General features: G+C 32.0%; 3 protein-coding genes across 6 annotated transcripts; 1 reads left to right on the top strand and 2 right to left on the bottom strand.

The window, feature by feature from the left end:
- Positions 1 to 362: 362 nt before the first annotated feature.
- LOC109814087 (NAD(P)H dehydrogenase (quinone) FQR1) lies at positions 363 to 2,342 on the bottom strand. The gene is made up of 2 exons (XM_029274512.2): positions 1,742 to 2,342; positions 363 to 1,446 (listed from the first exon to the last, which is right to left on the bottom strand). Exons 1-2 carry the CDS (start codon positions 1,867 to 1,869, stop codon positions 1,212 to 1,214), a joined length of 363 nt encoding a protein of 120 aa, XP_029130345.2. The 5' UTR covers positions 1,870 to 2,342; the 3' UTR covers positions 363 to 1,211.
- A 4,863-nt stretch (positions 2,343 to 7,205) lies between these two features.
- LOC109814093 (G-type lectin S-receptor-like serine/threonine-protein kinase At4g27290) lies at positions 7,206 to 11,456 on the bottom strand. Of its 4 annotated transcripts, XM_083067123.1 has the most exons (8): positions 11,331 to 11,456; positions 9,594 to 10,811; positions 9,257 to 9,379; positions 9,015 to 9,172; positions 8,396 to 8,606; positions 8,054 to 8,291; positions 7,832 to 7,982; positions 7,206 to 7,700 (listed from the first exon to the last, which is right to left on the bottom strand). In XM_083067123.1, the coding sequence occupies exons 1-8, from the start codon at positions 11,368 to 11,370 to the stop codon at positions 7,389 to 7,391; spliced, it is 2,451 nt and encodes an 816-aa protein (XP_082923249.1). In that variant the 5' UTR covers positions 11,371 to 11,456; the 3' UTR covers positions 7,206 to 7,388. The 4 variants fall into 4 exon arrangements, with proteins under 4 accessions (XP_082923249.1, XP_082923247.1, XP_029130337.1 ...); XM_083067121.1 differs by lacking the exon at positions 11,331 to 11,456 and having other exon boundaries at positions 9,024 to 9,172; positions 9,594 to 11,229; XM_029274504.2 differs by lacking the exon at positions 11,331 to 11,456 and having other exon boundaries at positions 9,594 to 11,225.
- A 2,394-nt stretch (positions 11,457 to 13,850) lies between these two features.
- On the top strand, positions 13,851 to 19,588 carry LOC145956105 (uncharacterized). The gene is made up of 6 exons (XM_083071665.1): positions 13,851 to 14,052; positions 14,125 to 14,933; positions 15,180 to 15,471; positions 15,559 to 15,929; positions 19,132 to 19,449; positions 19,538 to 19,588. Exons 1-6 carry the CDS (start codon positions 13,851 to 13,853, stop codon positions 19,586 to 19,588), a joined length of 2,043 nt encoding a protein of 680 aa, XP_082927791.1.
- Positions 19,589 to 21,302: the final 1,714 nt, after the last annotated feature.

Raw genomic sequence — 21,302 nt, 5'->3', positions numbered from 1 at the left:
TCTGATAGTTACCGAACTTGAAACTATTTTGGAATTGTCTAATCTAATTAATTTGTATCACCATCATATAGCAAATAATTTCCCCTTTTTTTTTGCTCGTTTTAAATATTTTATTCATGTGTATCACATCATAAATACCTTTCAAAGATATGAAATTAAGAAAAATTGATCAGAATAAAGTTATAAGTGGGAAGAAACAATAGAGAATATAATCCAATGCAACACTCCCTTAATAAGTTAATTAAAATTAAAAATAGAGTAGGACAGATGCCGTCTTGAAAAGGATATTCTTTTTTACCACCAAATTAAAGAAAAGGATATTATTTCTAAGCAATGTTGCTTTCTTCAATATATTTCTTTATTTAGTTTACTTTTTCTTACATCACATCTCCGTTTAGATACATGCATGGAATGGGGTTTACATATTCTATATAATATAACATATCTTTCCCTTATAGTTTTTGTTTGCTTCCCCATCTCTTTCTTATCGCCACCTGTGTTAGTAAAGAAGAAATTAATATCAAACAACAATTTCAACACATTAGATATATTTATATTGGAAAGAAGAGCTGGAAATTAGTACATATATAGTAAAGAAAATTAGTTTTAGAGATATTTGTGAAAATTAGATACCAATACTATATATACTATTGGCTCATATGAATCTATGATTGATTTCTACCGCTTCTACTCATTCACAAAACTAAATCTTTATTAATATTTGTTTATTTATTTATGTTTATATTTTTTATGATATATAGTTCATGGTTTAATCCCATTAATTACAAACCATGCTTCATTGTTTTTACATGTTTAGCTAGTACATTGTCAATCCATTCAGAAGTCTTGTACGAAATGGCCAGCAGGATGAACAAAAAGATTCTGCGGAAATATGAGTGAAACGGGGATTTATCGCACAAATATTATTTAGATAATCAATTTAAGGAAATATTAGTCGTCAGATAATGATGGCTGGTCAATTTGATTAGCACACAAACATATAGTCTTAATTACCAAATTCTTCTTTATGACAATAAACACTTCATTACAGGATACATTGTGACAAGCGACAACAACATGTGTTGAATATTAAGTACTAATTTATTCTCCCAGACTTTGATTTTATTTTTGCTACTAACATCTTATTCTGTTTGACAATACAGTAACTGGATAGTGGATACTGTGGTAGATATGTGTGGAGAAAAATCAAATCATTGAGATCCTTTAAGCTTCTTTGCAATGCCCGCCAAGTACTTTCCTTGATATGGAAAGCTTGAGCCAATTAACTCACTTGGCTGCCTTAAGTTATCAGTACCAGCATAAGTTCCTGCACCATATGGGGACCCACCTTTCAACTTCTCCATCTCAAACATTCCATTACCAAATGTGTATCCAATCGGCACAATTATCATTCCATGGTGAACAAGCTGAGTGATAGATGTCAACCTGTACAATATCAAAAAACAAACAGTAACCAACTTGCTTAACAAGATATACGCATTTCCAATGTACAATAGTTTTAAATCGTCAATTAATAAGATATTACTGTTAGTATGATTATTTATTATAAAAATTAACAATTTATCATAAATAATAATTTGGATTCATGAAAATATGTACGTACATCGCGTGTTTTCTTTGAATGTCTCATTAATTAGTTTCATACCCCATGTTGGATGGATCAAAATAATTAAACATTGATGGAAAGTGGAAACATATGAATACAATTAAAGTGACTCACGGGGTAGTTTCTTGGCCACCTCCTTGAGAACTAGTGCTATAGAAGAAGCCTGCAGGCTTTCCGGAGAGTGCCTGTGCATGCCATAGGCCCACAGTTGCATCTAGAAATGCCTTAAATTGAGCATTCATAGATCCAAATGTTGTGGGAAAACCAAATAAAAAACCATCAGCATCAGCAAGCTCACGGGGTTTAATGATAGGAACATCACTTTTTGGAGGTGCTCTAATCTTCCCAAGGACTTCTTCAGACAATGTTTCAGGTACCTGTATGCATAAAAATATTTTAAGTGTAGAAAGGAAATTCCTTTATTTGTTATCACCCATTAGGGAACATGGTTAAATCGTTTTAAATAATAGTTCACCGTGTTTAAAAAGGAACGTGAGGCAAAAAATTTGGTAACATTGTGACACGTGACAGGTGGCTATGGATACTATTGATTACAATCAATATTTGAACACTATGTTGACAAGAGTCAACTCCTCCACTCTTTCAGAATTGGTTAAAAATTATTCTGTTAAAAGTATCTTTTTAGTATTGGAAGGATCCCCATTCGTAGAATTCTACTAAATTAAAATAAGTATCATGACATAATGACAGTATGTACTGTTAATTATAAGAGTAGGAATTAAAATAAGAGCACAGATACGTGGGTATTTTCTTCCCCTTAATACATCATGATCACGTACATGAATGAAAATGAAAAGGTTTACAAACCTGCCAGAGTTTTGCTTCTACTCCCTCCACGGAAGCAACCCCTTTTTCTATCTCTCTAGCTAGCTTCTCAACATGTCCATATGTAGAATAATAACTAAACATGCAATGCAAATTCCAATCAGAGTTACGTATACGGTAGATAATGAAATACAGTAGACATTAACTATAACTTCAGGAGCACGGATATGATATACTATTATTGGTCTTATGATACTGATCAATATGAAAGTTTATTAGAAACTGAAATGATGGAGCTAAGAAACTCTACTAGCTAGTCAAAAAATTAAATGGGTTCAAAGACCTTGTGAAACCCCCCTTCTTCTCCCCAAACTTAAAAGTCAAACTCTTTCTCCCAACTTTTTTTTATATATCTTTTTTGTTTTCGAAGTGATATGATAAGAAAAAGTAACGCTAAATCAATTTATAATTATACAGTTCAAGAATCTAAACATTTCTAATGAGAACATGGATTTATAAATTGACGAACTCTGAAAGAGTAAAGTGATTAAAATGAAATATATTTTATATCTCATTCCTTACAACGCATATATATATTAACTCAGTATAATAAATTGTCGCAAAAATGATGGTTATCAAAAGTATTTGTTTTAAGAAAAAATTTATGTAAATGAATAATTTGGTATGAATTCATCAACAAGAAAACTTATTTATATTGTATAATATAAAAGTTGAGTTACGAAGTTATACATTACCACATGAATGTATTCTTAAGTCATATATTATCACATCAATATATTTTTAAATCATCCATTATCACATTAATATATTCTTATTTATCATCTCAATTAATTTATTTACTAGTCAATGTTTTAGGAATTTTACTTTCTATTATATTCTCTCAATTGAATAAATAAATCAATTGATAATATTTCTTTTATACTCTCATTTCTGTTGGTATTCATTCACTCTCCTAAATAATCTAAAGCGCATTCCTTCCCATTATCTATTGATATTCAATTCATATTCTTTTTTTGCGACAACTTTTGTGGGTATTGCTTATTTGAGACAAATGGATATTGTTGATATTTGCTCTCTTAAAAAGATAAAATCTTATTCGCTTGTAAATTTTTTGATGATATTTCTCTTATACTCTCACATTTTTGTTGTTATTTATTCACTCTCCTAAATATTCTAAAGCATATTCCTTCTCACTTCTACCTTCCCACTATCCATTGATATTCAATTCATATTCTTTTTCCATAACAATTCTTGTGGATATTACTTTTGACATAAATAGATATTGTTGATATTTCTTATTTTTGCTCTCTTAAAAAGACAAAGTTTTATTCACTTGTAAGTTTTATGATGATATTCTAACATTTTTGTTAGTATTCATTCATTCTCCTAAATATTTTAAAATACATTTCTTAGCCACAATTCTCTTGAAGATTGCTTATTTAGGACATGTGAAGATTATTGAAATTTCTTCTATGATCTTGTCTATTTTAAAAATGTCTAATTTGCGTATTTTTATTACATTGTATTTTGTATTTCTTCTTCACACTCTCTTGAATGTCTAAAATGCTAACAATTGTAAAACATTGTTTTTTAAAAACATAATACTATTTTAAATTTTGTTGAATGTGTTTCATAATTTTCATTGAATCTTTACAAGTTTTGTAACAATCTTTTGATATTTTCAATTCATCTTTATTATATATGAGACGAACTCAACACTTTCACTCGCCTTCATCTTCAATGGGGTTGATGTTTATCATCCACGGGCCAGCACCATTGTTGCTATTCAATCTCAAATGCTCTAAGGCAAAACAACTTCGTGGCAGATTGGTTGGCAAAAGAGGGAGTTAAATCTACTTCTCAATTTAATCTTACAGCTATATGTCCATCAACTCCCCTTCCTTTTGTTTTAGTGGATGCTATGAGTACTTTATTTGTTAGGTCTTATGAATAATAAAAAAACCATGTTATGAATGATTCATATTCAAATTTTATGAATGTTCTAAGGCATAATTCTCATTACATTTATATATCGTAGAGAATAAGAAAAATGTTAAAAGTGTAAGAAAAATCCAATCAAAAGATTTTTATCAATAAATTATGAAAAAATTAATTACATTTGTCAATTATTATTATTACATTTTTGTGCATAGCTTAATTTGTAACTTTAGAAATTATGACGAATTTAACTCAAATTTAATCATATCAATCTAATTTCAACCCAAATTTAATATTATTATTATATTTTAAATGTAGGATTTATATATAACGATCAAATTAATAAAACCTTAACAAATTTGTAACCTTAAATTAATTATTTGTTAATTTTACACATAATTTGTTCTACTTATTATTTTGTTTCAATTCAGTTGATTTATTATGCTTTATGAATAATCATGCAAATTTGCATTAAAGTAGACCTTAAATATCTACATGATAATGATGCAAATCATTTTAAATTCAAAATGATATTAATCAATACAAACTAATATTTTTAAAAATTCAGTATAAAGTTCAACGGAATACATCAATATAAAAAAAATAATATACTGTAATCAATGAATTTTATTTTAATTCCTCTCATATAAAGGAGTATGTTAAAAAAAATCATTAGTTTTATATAAAATTTTATAAAATCTAATTTATAATTTTTTTGCACCATTCTAATTTATAATTTAAGTAATCTTATTTCTATTTATTGTTTTGCATTAATTTTGCTCAATCATTTTATTATAGGAGAGTTATAAAATAGATAATATAGTATGTAAAGTTACAAATTATTTAAATTTGTATTAAATTGACCGTTATATAAACTCTACATTTAAAACAATAACATTAAATTTGGATTGAATTTACATTAATATGATTTTACATATTTTTAATAAAAAAATTATATTTTTTTTTATCTAACTTTCACAACCCAATAGAAATTATTTTCGTTTACAATTGAAAATTGCATTAATAATATCATAAATATGACTATAATTAAGCTCCTTATATTGTAGGTTAAAATAATAGTTTTTCTATCTATATAAACTTTGTCGGTAATTGATTAATTTGTCAATGTTTGTGTGATTTATTTCTTTATATATAAAAAATATACAAAAAAATTTATTTGCTCAAAATGTAATTATTTTTTGAGTCACCGTGTATAAGTTTAATTTATATATTATTATTATTATGTAATTTTAATTTAATAAATTGATTAAAAAAAGTATCAAAGAAGTTAAAGATAAAATATAATATTTATTATATTATATTTAGTAGCAAAACTTAAAACAAAAATTTAAAGGACCAAAAATAATTAAAATTAAACTATAAATTAATTATAATAATTTTGATAGTATAATTTAATTTATTATATAATAATTATATATTTAAGAAAAACTCAGTATTTATATCAATTTAAAGCGAGATCTTAGTATTATTGTCGTGAATATTATCAATGTAAAAATTAAAAAAAAAAATTGTTGTGATAAACTTATATTTAATAATTTTAAAAAAATCACACCTAAAACTAACTCATAAAATAATATTTAAAAAAATTAAATTATTATCAATTAAAATAGTTAATTTATTTACCTAGACTTATGAGCGGATCTATATCTAGTTTCGATACTAATAGTTTATCTCATATAGTATAAAAGTTTAATTTCGATAATCAAGCCTTCCTATCGAACAACGATAAAAAAAAATAAAAATAAAAAATAAAAAGAAGAAGGGATGAGTTTATTAATAATAAGAAGAAGTGTTGTCTCTCTCTATCCCTCTCTTTTTTAAGTTTTAGGTATTAAAAAAACTAAATAATTTTTTATAACAGAAATAAGTAAAAAAGACTATGTTAACAAATCTAATATACTAAAATTTCATATTTTTTAAGTTAAAATTAATTTTTTATAATTCTTTTTTACACTCATCTAAACAAATGGGAAAAAAAATCCTACTTCTTTTTTCCAATTTCTATTCATGTAATTAATACAATTTTTTAAATTCTATTTCTATTTTTTAATTTCTTTGATTCTTTATTTTCTATTTCATTTATATGCATTTTACTCTTTATTCAAATAAAGCAAAAGTGTTGTTTTTTGGGGGACGTATTGATGAAGGGTTAGAACTTAGAAAATAATAAGGTTCCATGCAAGCCCATTTGGAGCACATGTTTGCAGGGTCTGTAGTACTATGGGCCTGGTGTCTTCAGTTGAGTAGCAGGCCCTCTTACATGGGAAAGCCCTTAAGTTCACAAACTTTCCGGAATCGACTCATCCTCCTCCGGACAAGATAACCACACTTGTACATTTTTACAAGTTTCATAAAATCTCATAACTATTTTTTTTTTCTTGACTTACCAATTTTAATCTTAATGACATATAATGAAAACTAATGATTAATATTTATTCATAAAAAAATCTCCCTCATTATGTATTGATATTTACGATCGATATATTAGATTTGTGACTAGGTTTACATAAATAGAGATATATATTAGAAAAAAAGGAAGAAATTATAAAATAATATATTAGTATTTTCACTGACATGAGAATACATTTATTTTAAAACGAAGTGTCATCGTAATAAAAAAAAATCTCAACTTTTATATTATAAATAAATATAAATCTAACTGAAATGGCGCTTGGTTAGTATTGAATCTAAATTTGTTGGTACCAAAGAAGAAAAGGGTTTGCTAAGCCTATCATGATAGATTGGTAGTGTTTAATATATTTCTAAACTATTTCTAGATTCTAGACCTTGTTTACTTTTTGGGAGAGAATGGTGAACCAATCAAGTACTTTCTTTCCAGAATTAGGTAGCGTAACTGATACATGTGATGTGACTGATCGTACACTTATCCAAAAAAAAAATAACATTCTCATAATTGATCCTACGACTAAAACAAGTCTAAGCGTGATGATTTAATTTTGAATCAGAAACATGCACCAGTTATGTTTCCAAGGAGTCAACGACCCTCTTGTAAAGTAACAGTTATGTGATTGGAACCAGAATTGAGTCCAGCACCACGAGATGATGAATTAGTATCAGAAAAAAATCTCTCGGAATATAATCCTGGCCTTCCAGGTTGTGGGACCAACACACTCTCACTGTTCAACATCAAAAGCACCGACGACATTGTTGGCCTATCTTCTGGGTGCTGTTGCACGCATGACAGACCCACTTGAATGCATCTTAGAGCTTCACGTGTAGGAAACTCATTCTCAAGCAATGGATCCATCAGCTCTAAGGCCCTATCTTCATTCCATAGCTTCCAAGCCTAGCACATTTCCATGGTGGCATATTATCATTGTATAAAATATTAAAATCCTAGTTATTCATTTATTGCAAATTGAATAAGTATAGTAAGATACTAAGAGATACTTGTTGACCATTGTCCATTATACTTACATGGCCAAGGAGATTCAGTTTGTGATCCGGGTGAAGAAATCCTTTGTTTTTCTTGCTGCTCAACAGCTCCAAGAGTAAAACCCCAAAGCTGTAAACATCTGATTTGAAAGAGAAGTGTCCATCTATTGCATACTCTGGAGGCATATATCCACTGAAACAATTGCAAAGGGTAAAATGATTAGAAAAGTAGTGGAAAGTTAAGTCATGTATCTTTGTACTTACTAGGTTCCCACTACTCTCTTGGTCTTTGCTTCAGTTTGATCTCCACCAAACATTCTTGCCATCCCAAAGTCAGAAATTTTTGGGTTCATTTCATCATCTAAAAGAACATTGCTTGCTTTTAGGTCTCTATGGATTATTCTCAGTCTTGAATCTCTGTGAAGGTAGAGAAGTCCCCGAGCAATGCCAATAATTATGTCTAGCCTCTTTTGCCAACTCAGCACAGAACGCTTGTTTTCATCTGATTCAGAAGTTATACAGTATATTATGATTAAGTGAAACTTGTTTAATCAAACTATGTGTTTCTATGCGTGCATGTGATTGTGGAATAGTTGAGAGACCAACCAAATAATAAGGAGTCCAAGCTTCTGTTTGGCATGTATTCATAGACCAACATTTTATCTTCTCCATGAATGCAACAACCCAGAAGCTTGACAAGATTTCTATGCTGAAGTTGGGAGATCAAAATAACCTCATTCTTGAACTCCTGCAGGCCTTGTCCAGAAGTCTCTGACAGCCTCTTCACTGCTATTTCCTGTCCTGATGGAAGTTGACCCTACAAAATCCAACAGAGCCAAGATATTATCATTGTTGTCGTAAAACTGAGAGGGCAATTAGTCTTTCTTGCAGGAAAACGGAATTGACAAACTTGTTTGCTTGGTAAATAGAAAGTTTGACAGTCATATTGAATATGTGGACTGATCAACTCTTAGAATATGGCAACCAATTATATCAGAAAAGTTAAATGTTATTTAAAGAACATAATAATATTTTGAAGAGTATATTGAGATCTCAAATGTTGAAGTCATATAGACTACAGAAATGATAGAGTTCATTGTTTAAATGTTTTAAAATGAGCATTTTCCTACGGTGCAATCTGCAGGACAGTTATAAGAGACTAGTATGTAGCATTGTTTCAAATATCATTTTCTTTATAATGAACCACAAAGATAGAGTAATTTACTTTGTATACCGGACCAAATCCACCCTCTCCAATCTTATTGTAAATTGAGAAATTCCCGGTGGCGGCTTCAATTACGGCAATGTCAAACAATGGGAGTTTAAATTCATTCCTTTCACTCCTTGCTCTGCCAACACCAAACTCACCACCTGTCTCTTTGGCTGTTACAGAGGCAAAGAGCTAAGGATTAATCGGTAATCAGTAATACTAACAAATGGACAATATGATTAATCAGTAATATTTACCTATTTTCCTTCTGCATTTCTTAATTATCAACCACAATGCTGATACAATGATTGTTGAAGTTACAGATGCAGCCACAGGAAACAGTATGAGTTTCTTCCTTTTGTTTCCATCAACATTTGAACCTAACACCACAAATAAAGAGACAACATTCAATATATATAAGCGTTTAAGGAATATCGAAACTGCATTGATTATTCAGAAACAAAGAATCTTTAATATGATAAATGCACTATTGTACTAAAATAGTATTAGTTGGCTCACTCAAAAACAAGTGAGCCAGATTTCTGAAGACACTTAAAATTGGACTAAAAGATGACATGGATTGGTAGCATATACCTTCAATGTTCATACCTAATTTAGAAGCTGGAACTCTCACATAGAAATCTTGTCCATTCACAGAAACCTCTCTTACATCAAATAAATTCCCAAACCATGCAATACAGCCTTTGCCACTTGCATTGATGTCTAGCTTGGCATAAGCAACACAAGAGCAGTTCTTGGAACATTCTGCCTCACAGTGATTGATGCTGATGCTGTAGTTTGTATGAAACTCATCGGCATCTGGTAGTTTCATACCTGTAAACTGCTTGAATGCATCTCCATTGCTGCAAACATGTGCGTTCTTCCTAACACATCCACCTGACCACTGAAAACTTTCCCATTCTTGTGGAAGCTTAGGCTCAAAACCCTCCAAACACTTGCAAATCGGTGAGCTTTTGATGCTACAAAAGCCATAAGCACCACAAAGGCCGTAATCATCACAATGGTCCCCTTGAACCGAGAATTCAGAGAACCAACTGGAATAATGATCATTCCATGAAAAATGCTGAATCAAACCAGACTGACTCAGCACAAATCTTGAAACAATGGTGTCTTTGGTCTCATAAGAGTAAGAAACTTCATCGGAATCAAAAACAAATATGGGTTTGAAAACCGGGTTTGCGCTGAGAACCGGGTCACCTTTGAATTGTTGTCCATACCACGGTCCACTTCTGAAGACCTTCTTGTTTCCCTTGTGAAGAAAAAGCTGAGGAAGGCCACGTGGATCCACACTGTAGGTGTATTCTCCTGAAGAAGGATCAGAAGTGCTTTTCCACGAAGTCAAATGTCTGCTCAAGCCAGTTCTGAAGTTCCAACCAAGCTTCATTCCTGGTATCAATGTGTCAGAAGGATAATCAAAACTCTCCCACAAAGATCCTTCATTTCCATAGTCCTTCAACACAAAGTTTCCAGAGTCTAGAAGCTGTGCCACAGGGTTTCTTGCAGGAGCAGATGAGTTTGAGGACCATATAACACTCCCTGTGTGGCCGAGAAGTATGAGCTTACCATCATTGCTGAATGTTAAGGAGCCACCAGAGTTAACAAGTGGTTTGTCTCTATTTGCAACCCAAATAACTGTCTGTTTTGGGATATGCTTGTACCATATTCCAAGATAGATGTAAGTGGAATTCACAGGACTGAAGAAACCAAGTTCAAAATTTTGGGAAGGTGAGACTAGTGTCTTGTTGCCACTGATGGTTTGTGGTGGAGTTATTGCATCATCTGCTTCCAAACCTGTGGGAAACAATGATATGAAATAGCAACAAGTAACAAGAAATAGAAGGGTGAACTCTGCTTTCTCCATGAGTAATTTGATCCTTTCACGTTACACTACTTAGAAAACTTTGGTTGTTTAATCTTTCTAGCTGTTCCCAGAATCTTATGTTGATCAGTCTGAATTTAATTGGCCAGTTAAATAAAGCAAAAGAAATCTTCAAATGGGAGCAGGTATACCTTTAGGGGCCTGTTAGTGTTTTCTTTTTCATAGGTCATATGAAATGTTTTGTTTTTTTTAACTCAACGTGCAACCGTGTTGGAAATTCATGTTGTGTGATCCTTTTGCATAATGTGTATTTCAAAAGTTTAAGTGTCACTTTGTTTGATATTGGAAAGTCTTTATAAATTATATCGGAAATTCTACGTCTACATGAAATATATAAATAGAAATCATTTCTATCTTATAAATCTGTTTTGTAAATCTAATCTAGGCTCCAATTCACTTCATTGATATACTATACAACTAAATAAAATTACCGTGATATGTTGAACAGTTAATTTTATTTGAATATCTCATGTAGCATCAACTTTAGGCCATCAGACTCAACAACACCAACCTTTATTGTTGAGAGACAACAGTGGAGCTACACCAAGAACAAGAAAGAAAGATGAGGCAAAGTTTGAAATTTCTTACCACGAACCCATCTAATTCGACGCTTTGCATATCTTTAATCATGCTCGATAACTAAATATTAAAATATTTGAAGATCACATGTCAAGTGAAAGGAACTGCAGATGCAGTGACTCTTCGTCAATGAGTGCTGGAAGATGTTGACAGCACCAAAGACTTTTTTACCAAACTCTTAACAATAAAGAAATATATAACCATCCATTGTTTCTACATAATAGAATGTTGCAAGTCTCCATGTCCTTACCCCACGTCCAAAACTTGTTTGTTTGTTTCTTTTCTTTTTCTTTTTTTCTTTGATCCCCCTTTTTCTGCATCTAGAATCTACATTTTTCATCGAGTTTTGCAAGCGATGCCAAAAATGTCAAACATTTGGGAATATTGAATGCGAGCGTCTTGGTATGCGTCAAATATTTTAACTTCCCATGTACGTAGTATGTATGATGTGATGTCACCTTGTTAATAGTATATTACTTTCTTCTCCGGTGTAGATGTTTAAAATTGTTAGATTCGACAATCACTTGTTTGTTTTGTATTACATCTCTAGTCTAATGTCTCATTCTTCAAACTCAACTTGTGTAATCATGTATGTTTATTAAACAATACTTCATAGAGATAACATAAGGTTACTGTTGAGTGTCTTTTATGTATGATTTACACTCAACTTTTGGTACTCTTTTTGGTAATTGTAGATATTATATATGTTATTTTACCCCCCTTTATTTAAAGAATCAAGTTATACTAAAAGAGTAGAGGAGTAGTAGCAAAATCTTAAGGAATTTTCTCATTTTTTGCAGTTTTTTTAGGAAGGCAGAGATCCACAGCTATGGCTGTGGATCTGGAGCTCGAGCTGTGGAAATCTGGGGAGAAATTGTGAAGGTCAGAAACTTGCAGCTATAGCTGTGGTTCTGCAGCTATAGCTGTGGAAATCTGGAATGCTCATTTTTGGTTCCAGAGACTTGAAGCTATAGCTGTGGATCTGGAGCTCGAGCTGTGGAAGTCTGGGAAGAATATAGAGGTCCAGAAAGTTGGAGCTATAGCTGTGGATCTGCAGCTATAGCTGTGGAAATCTGAAATGTACTTTGAAGCTCCAGAGAGTTGAAGCTAAAGCTGTGGACTCACAGCTAAAGCCGTGGAAGCACCCAGGACCCAATAAAAGCTCCAGAGACTCACAGCCATAGCTGTGGCTTCACCGCTTGAGCGTTGGAAGTTCCTTAAGATTGAAGGAGTTGTCACAGCTATAGCTGTGAACCCACAGCTGCAGCCTTGGAGGTTTCTTCACCCTGAAGGACTCTCCACAGCTATAGCCGTGGATCTGCAGCTGTAGCCGTGGAAATAAAAGTTACTTTTTGGCCTTGTTTTAAAGCTGATATAAAAGGGAACATGGGAGAATACGGATCAGGAATTTAACAGAGAAAAACAGGGGAAAAGCTTGGGAAGAAGGAAGAACGAAGGAAGAACAGAGACTTGGAAGCTGGATCCTTTGGGAACGAAGATCAACTCCATTTCTTCATCCTTTGCTTTGTAATTTCTTCTTTTCACTCTTTGATTCTGTAATGGCCATGGGTGGCTAAACTTCTTAAGGATTGGTTAGATGTAACTACTAACTCCTCTTCTTCTTAAATATATGCATTTTGATCTCATTATTTGTGTAATGATTCTTCGCTTAACGCTTATATCGGCTTGATCAACCGTTGTATGAATTTTGGCTTTTGAATCCAGTTGGAAAACGCTTTCGAAAACCCGAACTGAATCTTGCACCTAATCACCTCTTGTTCTAGGAATAGACTTGATTTGGTTAGTCACATTGTTCAAGTTATTGTTCTTAATGCGAAGTGTTAGACTCAAAACATTGAGGAATCATGTTTTGAGCTTAATGACTTTAGGATTCAACCTTGAGGAATCTTGTTGGATTATTTAATGAACGTGGAAATAATGAAATTAGAATTGCATTTATGCTAAGAAGATCTATGAGTTAGCAAGTGCATCTGAGTCAATCCTTGTTTCTTAATCATTGTCTTTACTACATTTGCCTTATTGTGTTGTTTGAATCTGTTTTCACTCAATTGAATTTTTAAACTCATTCTCTTTTAAATCATTTGAGCGAGAGTTACTAAACACACAAATCCCTGAGGACGATCTTTAAATACTACTTCGAAACTTGGTTCACTTGCCAAGTGATAGGTTTGCGAAAATCTTCATCAAGTTTCTGGCGCCGTTGCCGGGGATTTGGTGCTATTTAGTAATTCTTAATCTTGTGATTTTGTAATTGTGTAGATAATTCATTTTGTGAATATTTATAATATATAGATATTTGTCTTGTTGTGTTTTGTGCACTTACCTTGCTGTGCAGACTTCTTTAAAAGTGTATGCGAGGAAAAACTCCAGCCGAAGAATTGCATTTTGATCCCGAAATTGAAAGAACGGCAAGGAGGAACAACAGTAGAACAAGAAGGCTGAGACAGTTAGAGAGAATCCAAAAACAACAGCAAGATCTTCTGAGTTCTTCTACTTCATCAAATCAACCACACTTCGAAACAGAAATGGCTGAAGAGGGAACAGGTGGACCAGGTAGGTAGCCAAGAAGAACCCTAGGTGATTATGCACAACAACATGGTCCTAGGCATTTTTCTAGTATTGCAGCTCCAAATACTTCTAGGGCAATGGAGATGAAGCCTGCCTTCCTTACCTTGGTTAGCTCACAACAATTTGCTGGCCTTGATCATGAAGACCCATACTCACACCTTTCAAATTTCTATGAGTTATGTGGAACTATGGGAATTCCTGAAGGCGATGAGGAAGCTGTATATTTGAGGTTGTTTCCCTTCTCTTTAACAGGAAAAGCTAAAGTTTGGTTACAATCTCACCCAAATCAGAGTTTGACAAGCTGGGGTGATGTGGAAAACAAGTTTGTGAACAGATTCTATCCATCATCCAAGTATATTAAGGCCAAGTCAGAAATTACTACTTTCAGGCAAGGTGCGGATGAACCATTTTGTGAAGCCTGGGAAAGATTTAAGTCATTGCTTAGGAAATGTCCTAACCACGGGTTTGAAGATATAGCTCAACTCAATTTCTTTGTGAATGGAATCAAGCCTGAGGTGAAGATGTTATTGGATGCTGCAGCTGGTGGCACTATGATGACTGTGAGTCCAGAGGAAGCCACTCAAATCATAGAATCTCTGGCATCTTCTGATCACCAAGCAGAGCATGGGAGACACCAATCTCATAAAAGAGGAGTTCTTGATCTTAGCACTAATGATGCAATCCTTGCTCAGAATAAATTGTTGTCCCAACAGATTGAAGTATTGACTAAGCAGATGGCCAAGATTCCACAACAGCTTCATGCTATTGCTTCTTCTTCAAATCAACCAAACCCTTCCCTAAAATGTGATTTTTGTGGAGGAGATCATCCCAATGGTCACTGTTCAGAAATTCCAAATGAAGAAGAGGTCAACTATGTGGGGAACCAACAGAAAGGAGGTAATTTTAATTCCCATAATTATAATACTAACAATTATATGCAGGGGAATCAAGGTTGGAGAAACAACAACAACAACCAAGGATATGGATGGAGGAATGAAGCTGGACCATCCAATAGGCCACCACCACAACAACAACAACAACACCAGCCTGCTTATCCTTCTATGCATGAAAGAACTAGCAAGTTGGAGGATACTCTGAACCAGTTCATGCAGGTGTCTATGAACAATCAGAAGAACACAGAGGCATCTATCAAGAACTTGGAGGTGCAGGTGGGTCAGCTAGCTAAGCAATTAGCTGACATGTCTAAAGGCCCATTTTCAGCCAACACCAAGACCAACCCCAAGGAGTATTGCCAAGCCATAACAACAAGAAGTGGAAAGGTGGTAGGTAGTGATGTTGGGGTAAGTGAGAAAAATGAAAAGAAAGAAAATGTTGAATTGAGGGGGGTTGAGGAAGAGATTGAGAAGAATGAGGAAGGAAGCAATAAAAATGAGGGTGTAGATAGTGAGAAAATAAAATAGAAGAATGAAGTTGAGAAGGAGAAAAATAAAAAGAAGGGCAAGGAAGTCATTTCCACTGTTCCTATTAAAGACTTACCTTACCCTCATGCCCCATCTAAGAAAGAGAAGGAAAGACAATTTGCAAGGTTTCTGGACATCATCAAGAAGCTCCAGATAAATATTCCCTTCACTGAAGCCATGGAACAAATGCCTACTTATGCTCGGTTCATGAAGGATCTCTTGACTAAGAAGAGAAGAATTCTTGAAGAAAAAACTGTGGAGCTTGAAGCAGGATGCAGTGCCATTATACAGAAGTCTCTACCTCAGAAGTCCAGAGATCCAGGCAGTTTCACTCTCCCTGTATCAATTGGTAATCTGTCAGTGGGTAAGGCACTCTTAGATCTTGGAGCCAGTATTAATTTGATGCCCTTATCCATGTTGAAAAAGATAGGAGAAGTGGAAGTGAGACCTACAAGAATGACTTTACAGTTGGCAGACAGATCAATTAAGCTTCCACATGGCATAGTGGAAGATACACTACAAGAAAATGACGATTTTGCGACGGTTATATGACCTACATTGCGACAGTTATAACTGCCGCAAAGACAACATTGCGACGGTTTGGGAACCGTCGCAGAGTCGTCCGTCACCAGGCAATTTTGCGACGGTTATCAGAACCGTTGCACAAACCGTCGCAAAATTGGAATTGCGACCGTTTCATCAACTGTCGCACCAAATGCCTCTATATTAACATTGCGACCCTTTCATCAACTATCGCACCAACTGCCTCTAAATTAATATTACAATCCTTTTTTTACCAGTCAAAAATTATAATTTTTTTTTATTTTAATAAATTTATTAATGTAACAATCCTCATATTTGGCCTTTCAAGGATTTTATTTCACGATATTTCACTGTTTAGCATGTTTTATCCTTACTTGTGCAATTTCTGGGAAACTTCCCAGAAGGTCACCCATCCTTGTACTACTCCAGGTCAAGCACGCTTAACTGTGAAGTTCTGATGAGTAAGCTACCGAAATGTATATGTATGTTGTCAGTATAACTTGTACAGATTAATTCATTTAAGTCATCCTCAAATATACAATCTCATATCTGTATTATAATAATAATATATAAAAATTTTATATTACAAATAATAATAATAATAATAATAATATATTTAGTTATTCTTTATTTATATGTACTTACTTTTATAATTAACATCTACTTATTTCGATTTAAAATTATAATTTAAATTATTTAAATTTTTTAATTTATAATGATAATATAATTTATAAAATTATAAATATTTATTTATTACATACTTATAAATTATTTTAATATTTTAAATAAATTATTAATTAATTTAATATATTTATTTACCTTAAATCAAACATATAAAATTCAAAAAAAAAATGTATTTATCCTTGTTTTATTTTCTAATTATCAACTATTAATAAAATACTAACTTAAAATCTTATCTAATTATATATAATATTCTCATATCAAATTTAAAACCAAGTATTAGTTATACAAAAATATTAAGATCATATAGTAAATTGTCAATAAGATTTTAGTTAAATAATTTAAAATAATTAATGTTTTAATTATATTGTTAATTAGAAAATAATTTATTCCAAAACTAATTAATTTTTTTATATTAATTATTAGTAAAATTTAATAATTTTTAAATTAACAATTAATTGGATCAATGAAATTCAACACACACGATGAGTTATTGAGCGGAATAACTTTACCAAGAGTTATTTTGTAAGTTATCTTAAATCAAACATATAAAATTCAAAAAATATATTTATCCTTGTTTTATTTTTTAATTATCAACCATTAATAAAATACTAACTTAAAATCTTATCTAATTATATCATAATATTTTCATATCAAATTTAAAACCAGTTCTTACATTTTCGACAAATATAAATTTTTCTAAAATATTTCATCAATAATATAGTTTTTCCTACAAAAATTTTCTCATCAAAAATATAAATTTTCTAACAGATTTAATTTTTTTTTATAAGAAATCATCTTCGATTAATTTAACATTTTGTATATATGATTTAACAGTAAAAGATTTTCAATTTAACGGTTAAATTTACAAAATTCACATTTAATATAAAGTTATTGAGTTGTGTAACACTTAGTAAAATTTACACTGATGTAATTATAAACCCCCTCATATATATATATATATATATATATATATATATATATATATATATTAAATGTAACTTTTACTAAGTATTACACCGCTCAGTAACTTTATATTAAATGTGAATTTGGTAAATCCAACTGTTAGATTGAAAGTTCATATCTCTCAAAGATTATATATACAAAACTTTATATTAATCCAAGATGGTTTGATACTTCATTTTTATAAAACAAAATTGATGTCATATATTCATTTTAAAATACACTAAAATATAAACAATTTGATTACCTTCCAGTTGTTGTTCAATTTTAACAAAATTTGATATACACTTATAAAGTGATATGAACTTTAAATTTAACGGTTGGATTTACAAAATACACATTTAATATAAAATTATTGAATAACATAATACTTAATAAAAGTTACATTGGTATAATTATAACCCCCTATATTATATATATATATATATATATATATATATATATATATAGGGACAAATGTACATTTGGAATAGTGGGCACTTGCCCCACTACTATTTGACATATACATAATTTTTTATCTAAAAAAATAATATATTTTAAAAAATAAAAATTATATTCTAATAAAATAAAAATATAGATTCAGAAAAAATGTTTATTTATTTTATATCTATCAAATTTTTGAAAGAAATTAATTCTCATGTAATAAATTTTTTTTCTTAATAATGAATTAATTTTTTAAAAAAGTTTAATTATAATATATATATATATGTATATATATATGTCTTAATATTCACATATATAATGTAATATATTAAAATAAAAAGTTTTTTGATAAAATAAAATTTTTACTATGCATGTTTATCTTTTGTGTTTTTTCTTTATTGTATACGTTGATTGAAAAAATCAAAATAGTAAAATTATATATATTGATTAAAAAAATCAAACTAAGAAAAATCAGAAGATTTATGTTCCATTTAGAATTGTTATTATAAGATATATTTTAAAATAAATTATCATCTAAAAATATATATTAGATATTAAAAACATATTTATATCATAAATAAATTAAACTAGATTTTTATAAATTTTAACATATTTATTTTTATATTTTTAAAGAAAGTATATATAAAATTGTTAATAAAATATAAGTTCGTTAAGATAATATACATAATACTTAAAAAAAAAACTTTTAAATTCTAATAAAAAAAATGCTGAACATTTTGCGACGGTTTATGACTAACTGTCGCAATGTTAAATTTGCGACGGTTATGATTAACTGTCGCAATGTTAAACTTGCGACGGTTTATCATAAACCGTCGCAATGTTAAACAAATTTTGTTAAACAAATTTTGCGACGGTTTACGATAAACCGTCGCAATGTTGAACAATTTTGCGACGGTTTTGAAAAACCGTCGTATGAAGGGTCGCAATATCAAAGCGACGACGGTTTCTAGATAACCGTCGCAATTTGTCCGTCGCAATTTATCATTTTTCTTGTAGTGATATGATCGTGAAGGTTGACAAGTTCATGTTCCCAGTTGATTTTGTAGTGATGGACATGGAGGAAGATTTGGAAGTTCCATTGATTTTGGGCAGACCCTTTATGAAGACAGCTCGAGTTATCATTGACATGGATGAAGGAAAGCTGAAGGTGAGGGTCCAAGATGAGGAAGTGAGTTTCAATGTATTTGAAACAACGAAGTTTCCAAAAGGTAACAAAGAATGTTTTAGAATTGATGCATTAGCTGATGCGTACTTGGAAACTCAAAATGATTTCAAGAGCTCATCGCCACTAGAGAAGACTTTGCCTATCTCTAACAAAGAATTGGAAAAGGTCATGGGTAAAGCCTATCATCTGCCAGTGGAATTGGAACACAAAGCATTTTGGGCTTTGAAGGCCTTAAATTATGATTTGAAGGCAGCAGGGGAGAAAAGACAACTTCAATTGCATGAATGGGAAGAAAGGAGATTGAAAGCTTATGAGTCTTCTAAGTCCTACAAGCACAAAGCCAAGATATATGTTAAGTCTCAATTTTACCTCTTTTTGGATGAGACTTATTGAACAAATTCCACTCATCCTTTGAACCATTGCAATATAATTGTTCTCTTTTTGGTTCATTTTGTGTGCAGATATAACTAACCCAAATTCATCTAACAATACCTTAATCCACCTCATTTTTTGTGCAGGTATTGAGGAAGAGTGGAAAGTTGAAGACTCTTAGGATTGGAAATCTAAGAAGCTAAGGAGCAGAGAAGAGGTTCTGCGCCGGGCGCAAGGTGATCCGCGCCAGGCGAGCAAAACAGAGTATCTCACCTCTGGGAGCCATTGCGCCGGGCGTAATGTGAATTGCGCCGGGCTTGTCCTAAGGCAGAGAGTATCTGGAAGGCCCCGCGCCGGGCGCGAAGACTTATGCGCCGGGCGCGAAACCCTAATCTGACTCCCCAAGCTCGTATTTGAAGCCATTTTCGGGGGAGAAACCCCCATTCACACATTGGGCGCCTCCAGGAGCTGCGGAAGGGATTCCCAGGGCTTGGGATCGTCCGTGTGCGGATCTTTCCTTCGGTTCTTCACTTCCTCTTCCATCTCTATTTTGTATTTGCCCTCTTTGTTGAGTGGTTTCACCCATTTTGTGGGGTTAGATGTAACCAACGTACTCTATTGTAATCTTTATGGTTTTAATGATATATATACATGTTGTTTTATTCGTTATTGTGTTTGTTTCTATTCTTAATGCTTGCTTTGGATTGATCACCCTTTGCATGATTTAAGGTTCCATGGGTATTGGAAAATAACCTTTGAAACTAGTTCTGAAACATATGCCTAGTGGTGATTGTATCTAGGGATAGAGCTTGACCCATTAGTAGTCTTAAACCCTAGCCCGTAATGCGGGTGTAGATATTGGGTACTCAAGGGATTGATATTCAATATCTGCATCTAGGCTCTTTCTCTAAGGGATTAGGTTTGAGTAAACTTATGGGTTGACTAAGCAATGAATTCAACAAGAGATTAAGGATACATTAGTGTTACGTTTGGTGAAATCTGACCCCCACAACCTCACAATACCACAATACCATTCCTTACCTTTTCCACTCACAAAACAATATTTATTTACAGCTTTCATTCTAATAGTCACAACTTTGCATTCACTGCACAAACTATGAAATTGGAATTATTCTTTAGTCACGAATAGTCAATAAATGCTTATATTACCTTCTAATCCCTGTGGATACGATATTTTTACTACTTGAACGGCCGGTATACTTGCCGTGTTTGAGACCGTTGATAGAATTAAACTAAATTTCAATTATAGCAAAAGTACTTCAACGGAAATCTCAACAATATACCATGACAAGAAGATTCTGAATAGGAACTTCCAACCTGGCCAGCAGGTATTATTGTTCAATTCCAGGTTGAAACTCTTCCCTGGGAAGCTCAAATCTAAGTGGTCAGGTCCTTTCTCAATTAAGTCTGTCAAATCCTATGGAGCCATTGAACTTGAAGATCCTGCTTCTGGAAGGACTTGGTTGGTTAATGGTCAGAGGCTCAAGCATTATCTGGGTGGTGAAGTTGAAAGACTCACTACCATCACTCATTGGAAGGAGCCATGAACAAACAGGATTGTCAAGCTAAAGACATTAAATTAGCATGTTTCTGTTTTAATTTCTGTTTTAAATTCTAAGTTAGCT

This window comes from Cajanus cajan, chromosome 1, assembly GCF_000230855.2.
Source record: "Cajanus cajan strain Asha chromosome 1, NIPB_CcT2T_4, whole genome shotgun sequence".
In the NCBI taxonomy this organism is placed as follows: Eukaryota; Viridiplantae; Streptophyta; class Magnoliopsida; order Fabales; family Fabaceae; genus Cajanus; species Cajanus cajan.
This window is presented reverse-complemented; position numbering and strand designations above follow the sequence as displayed.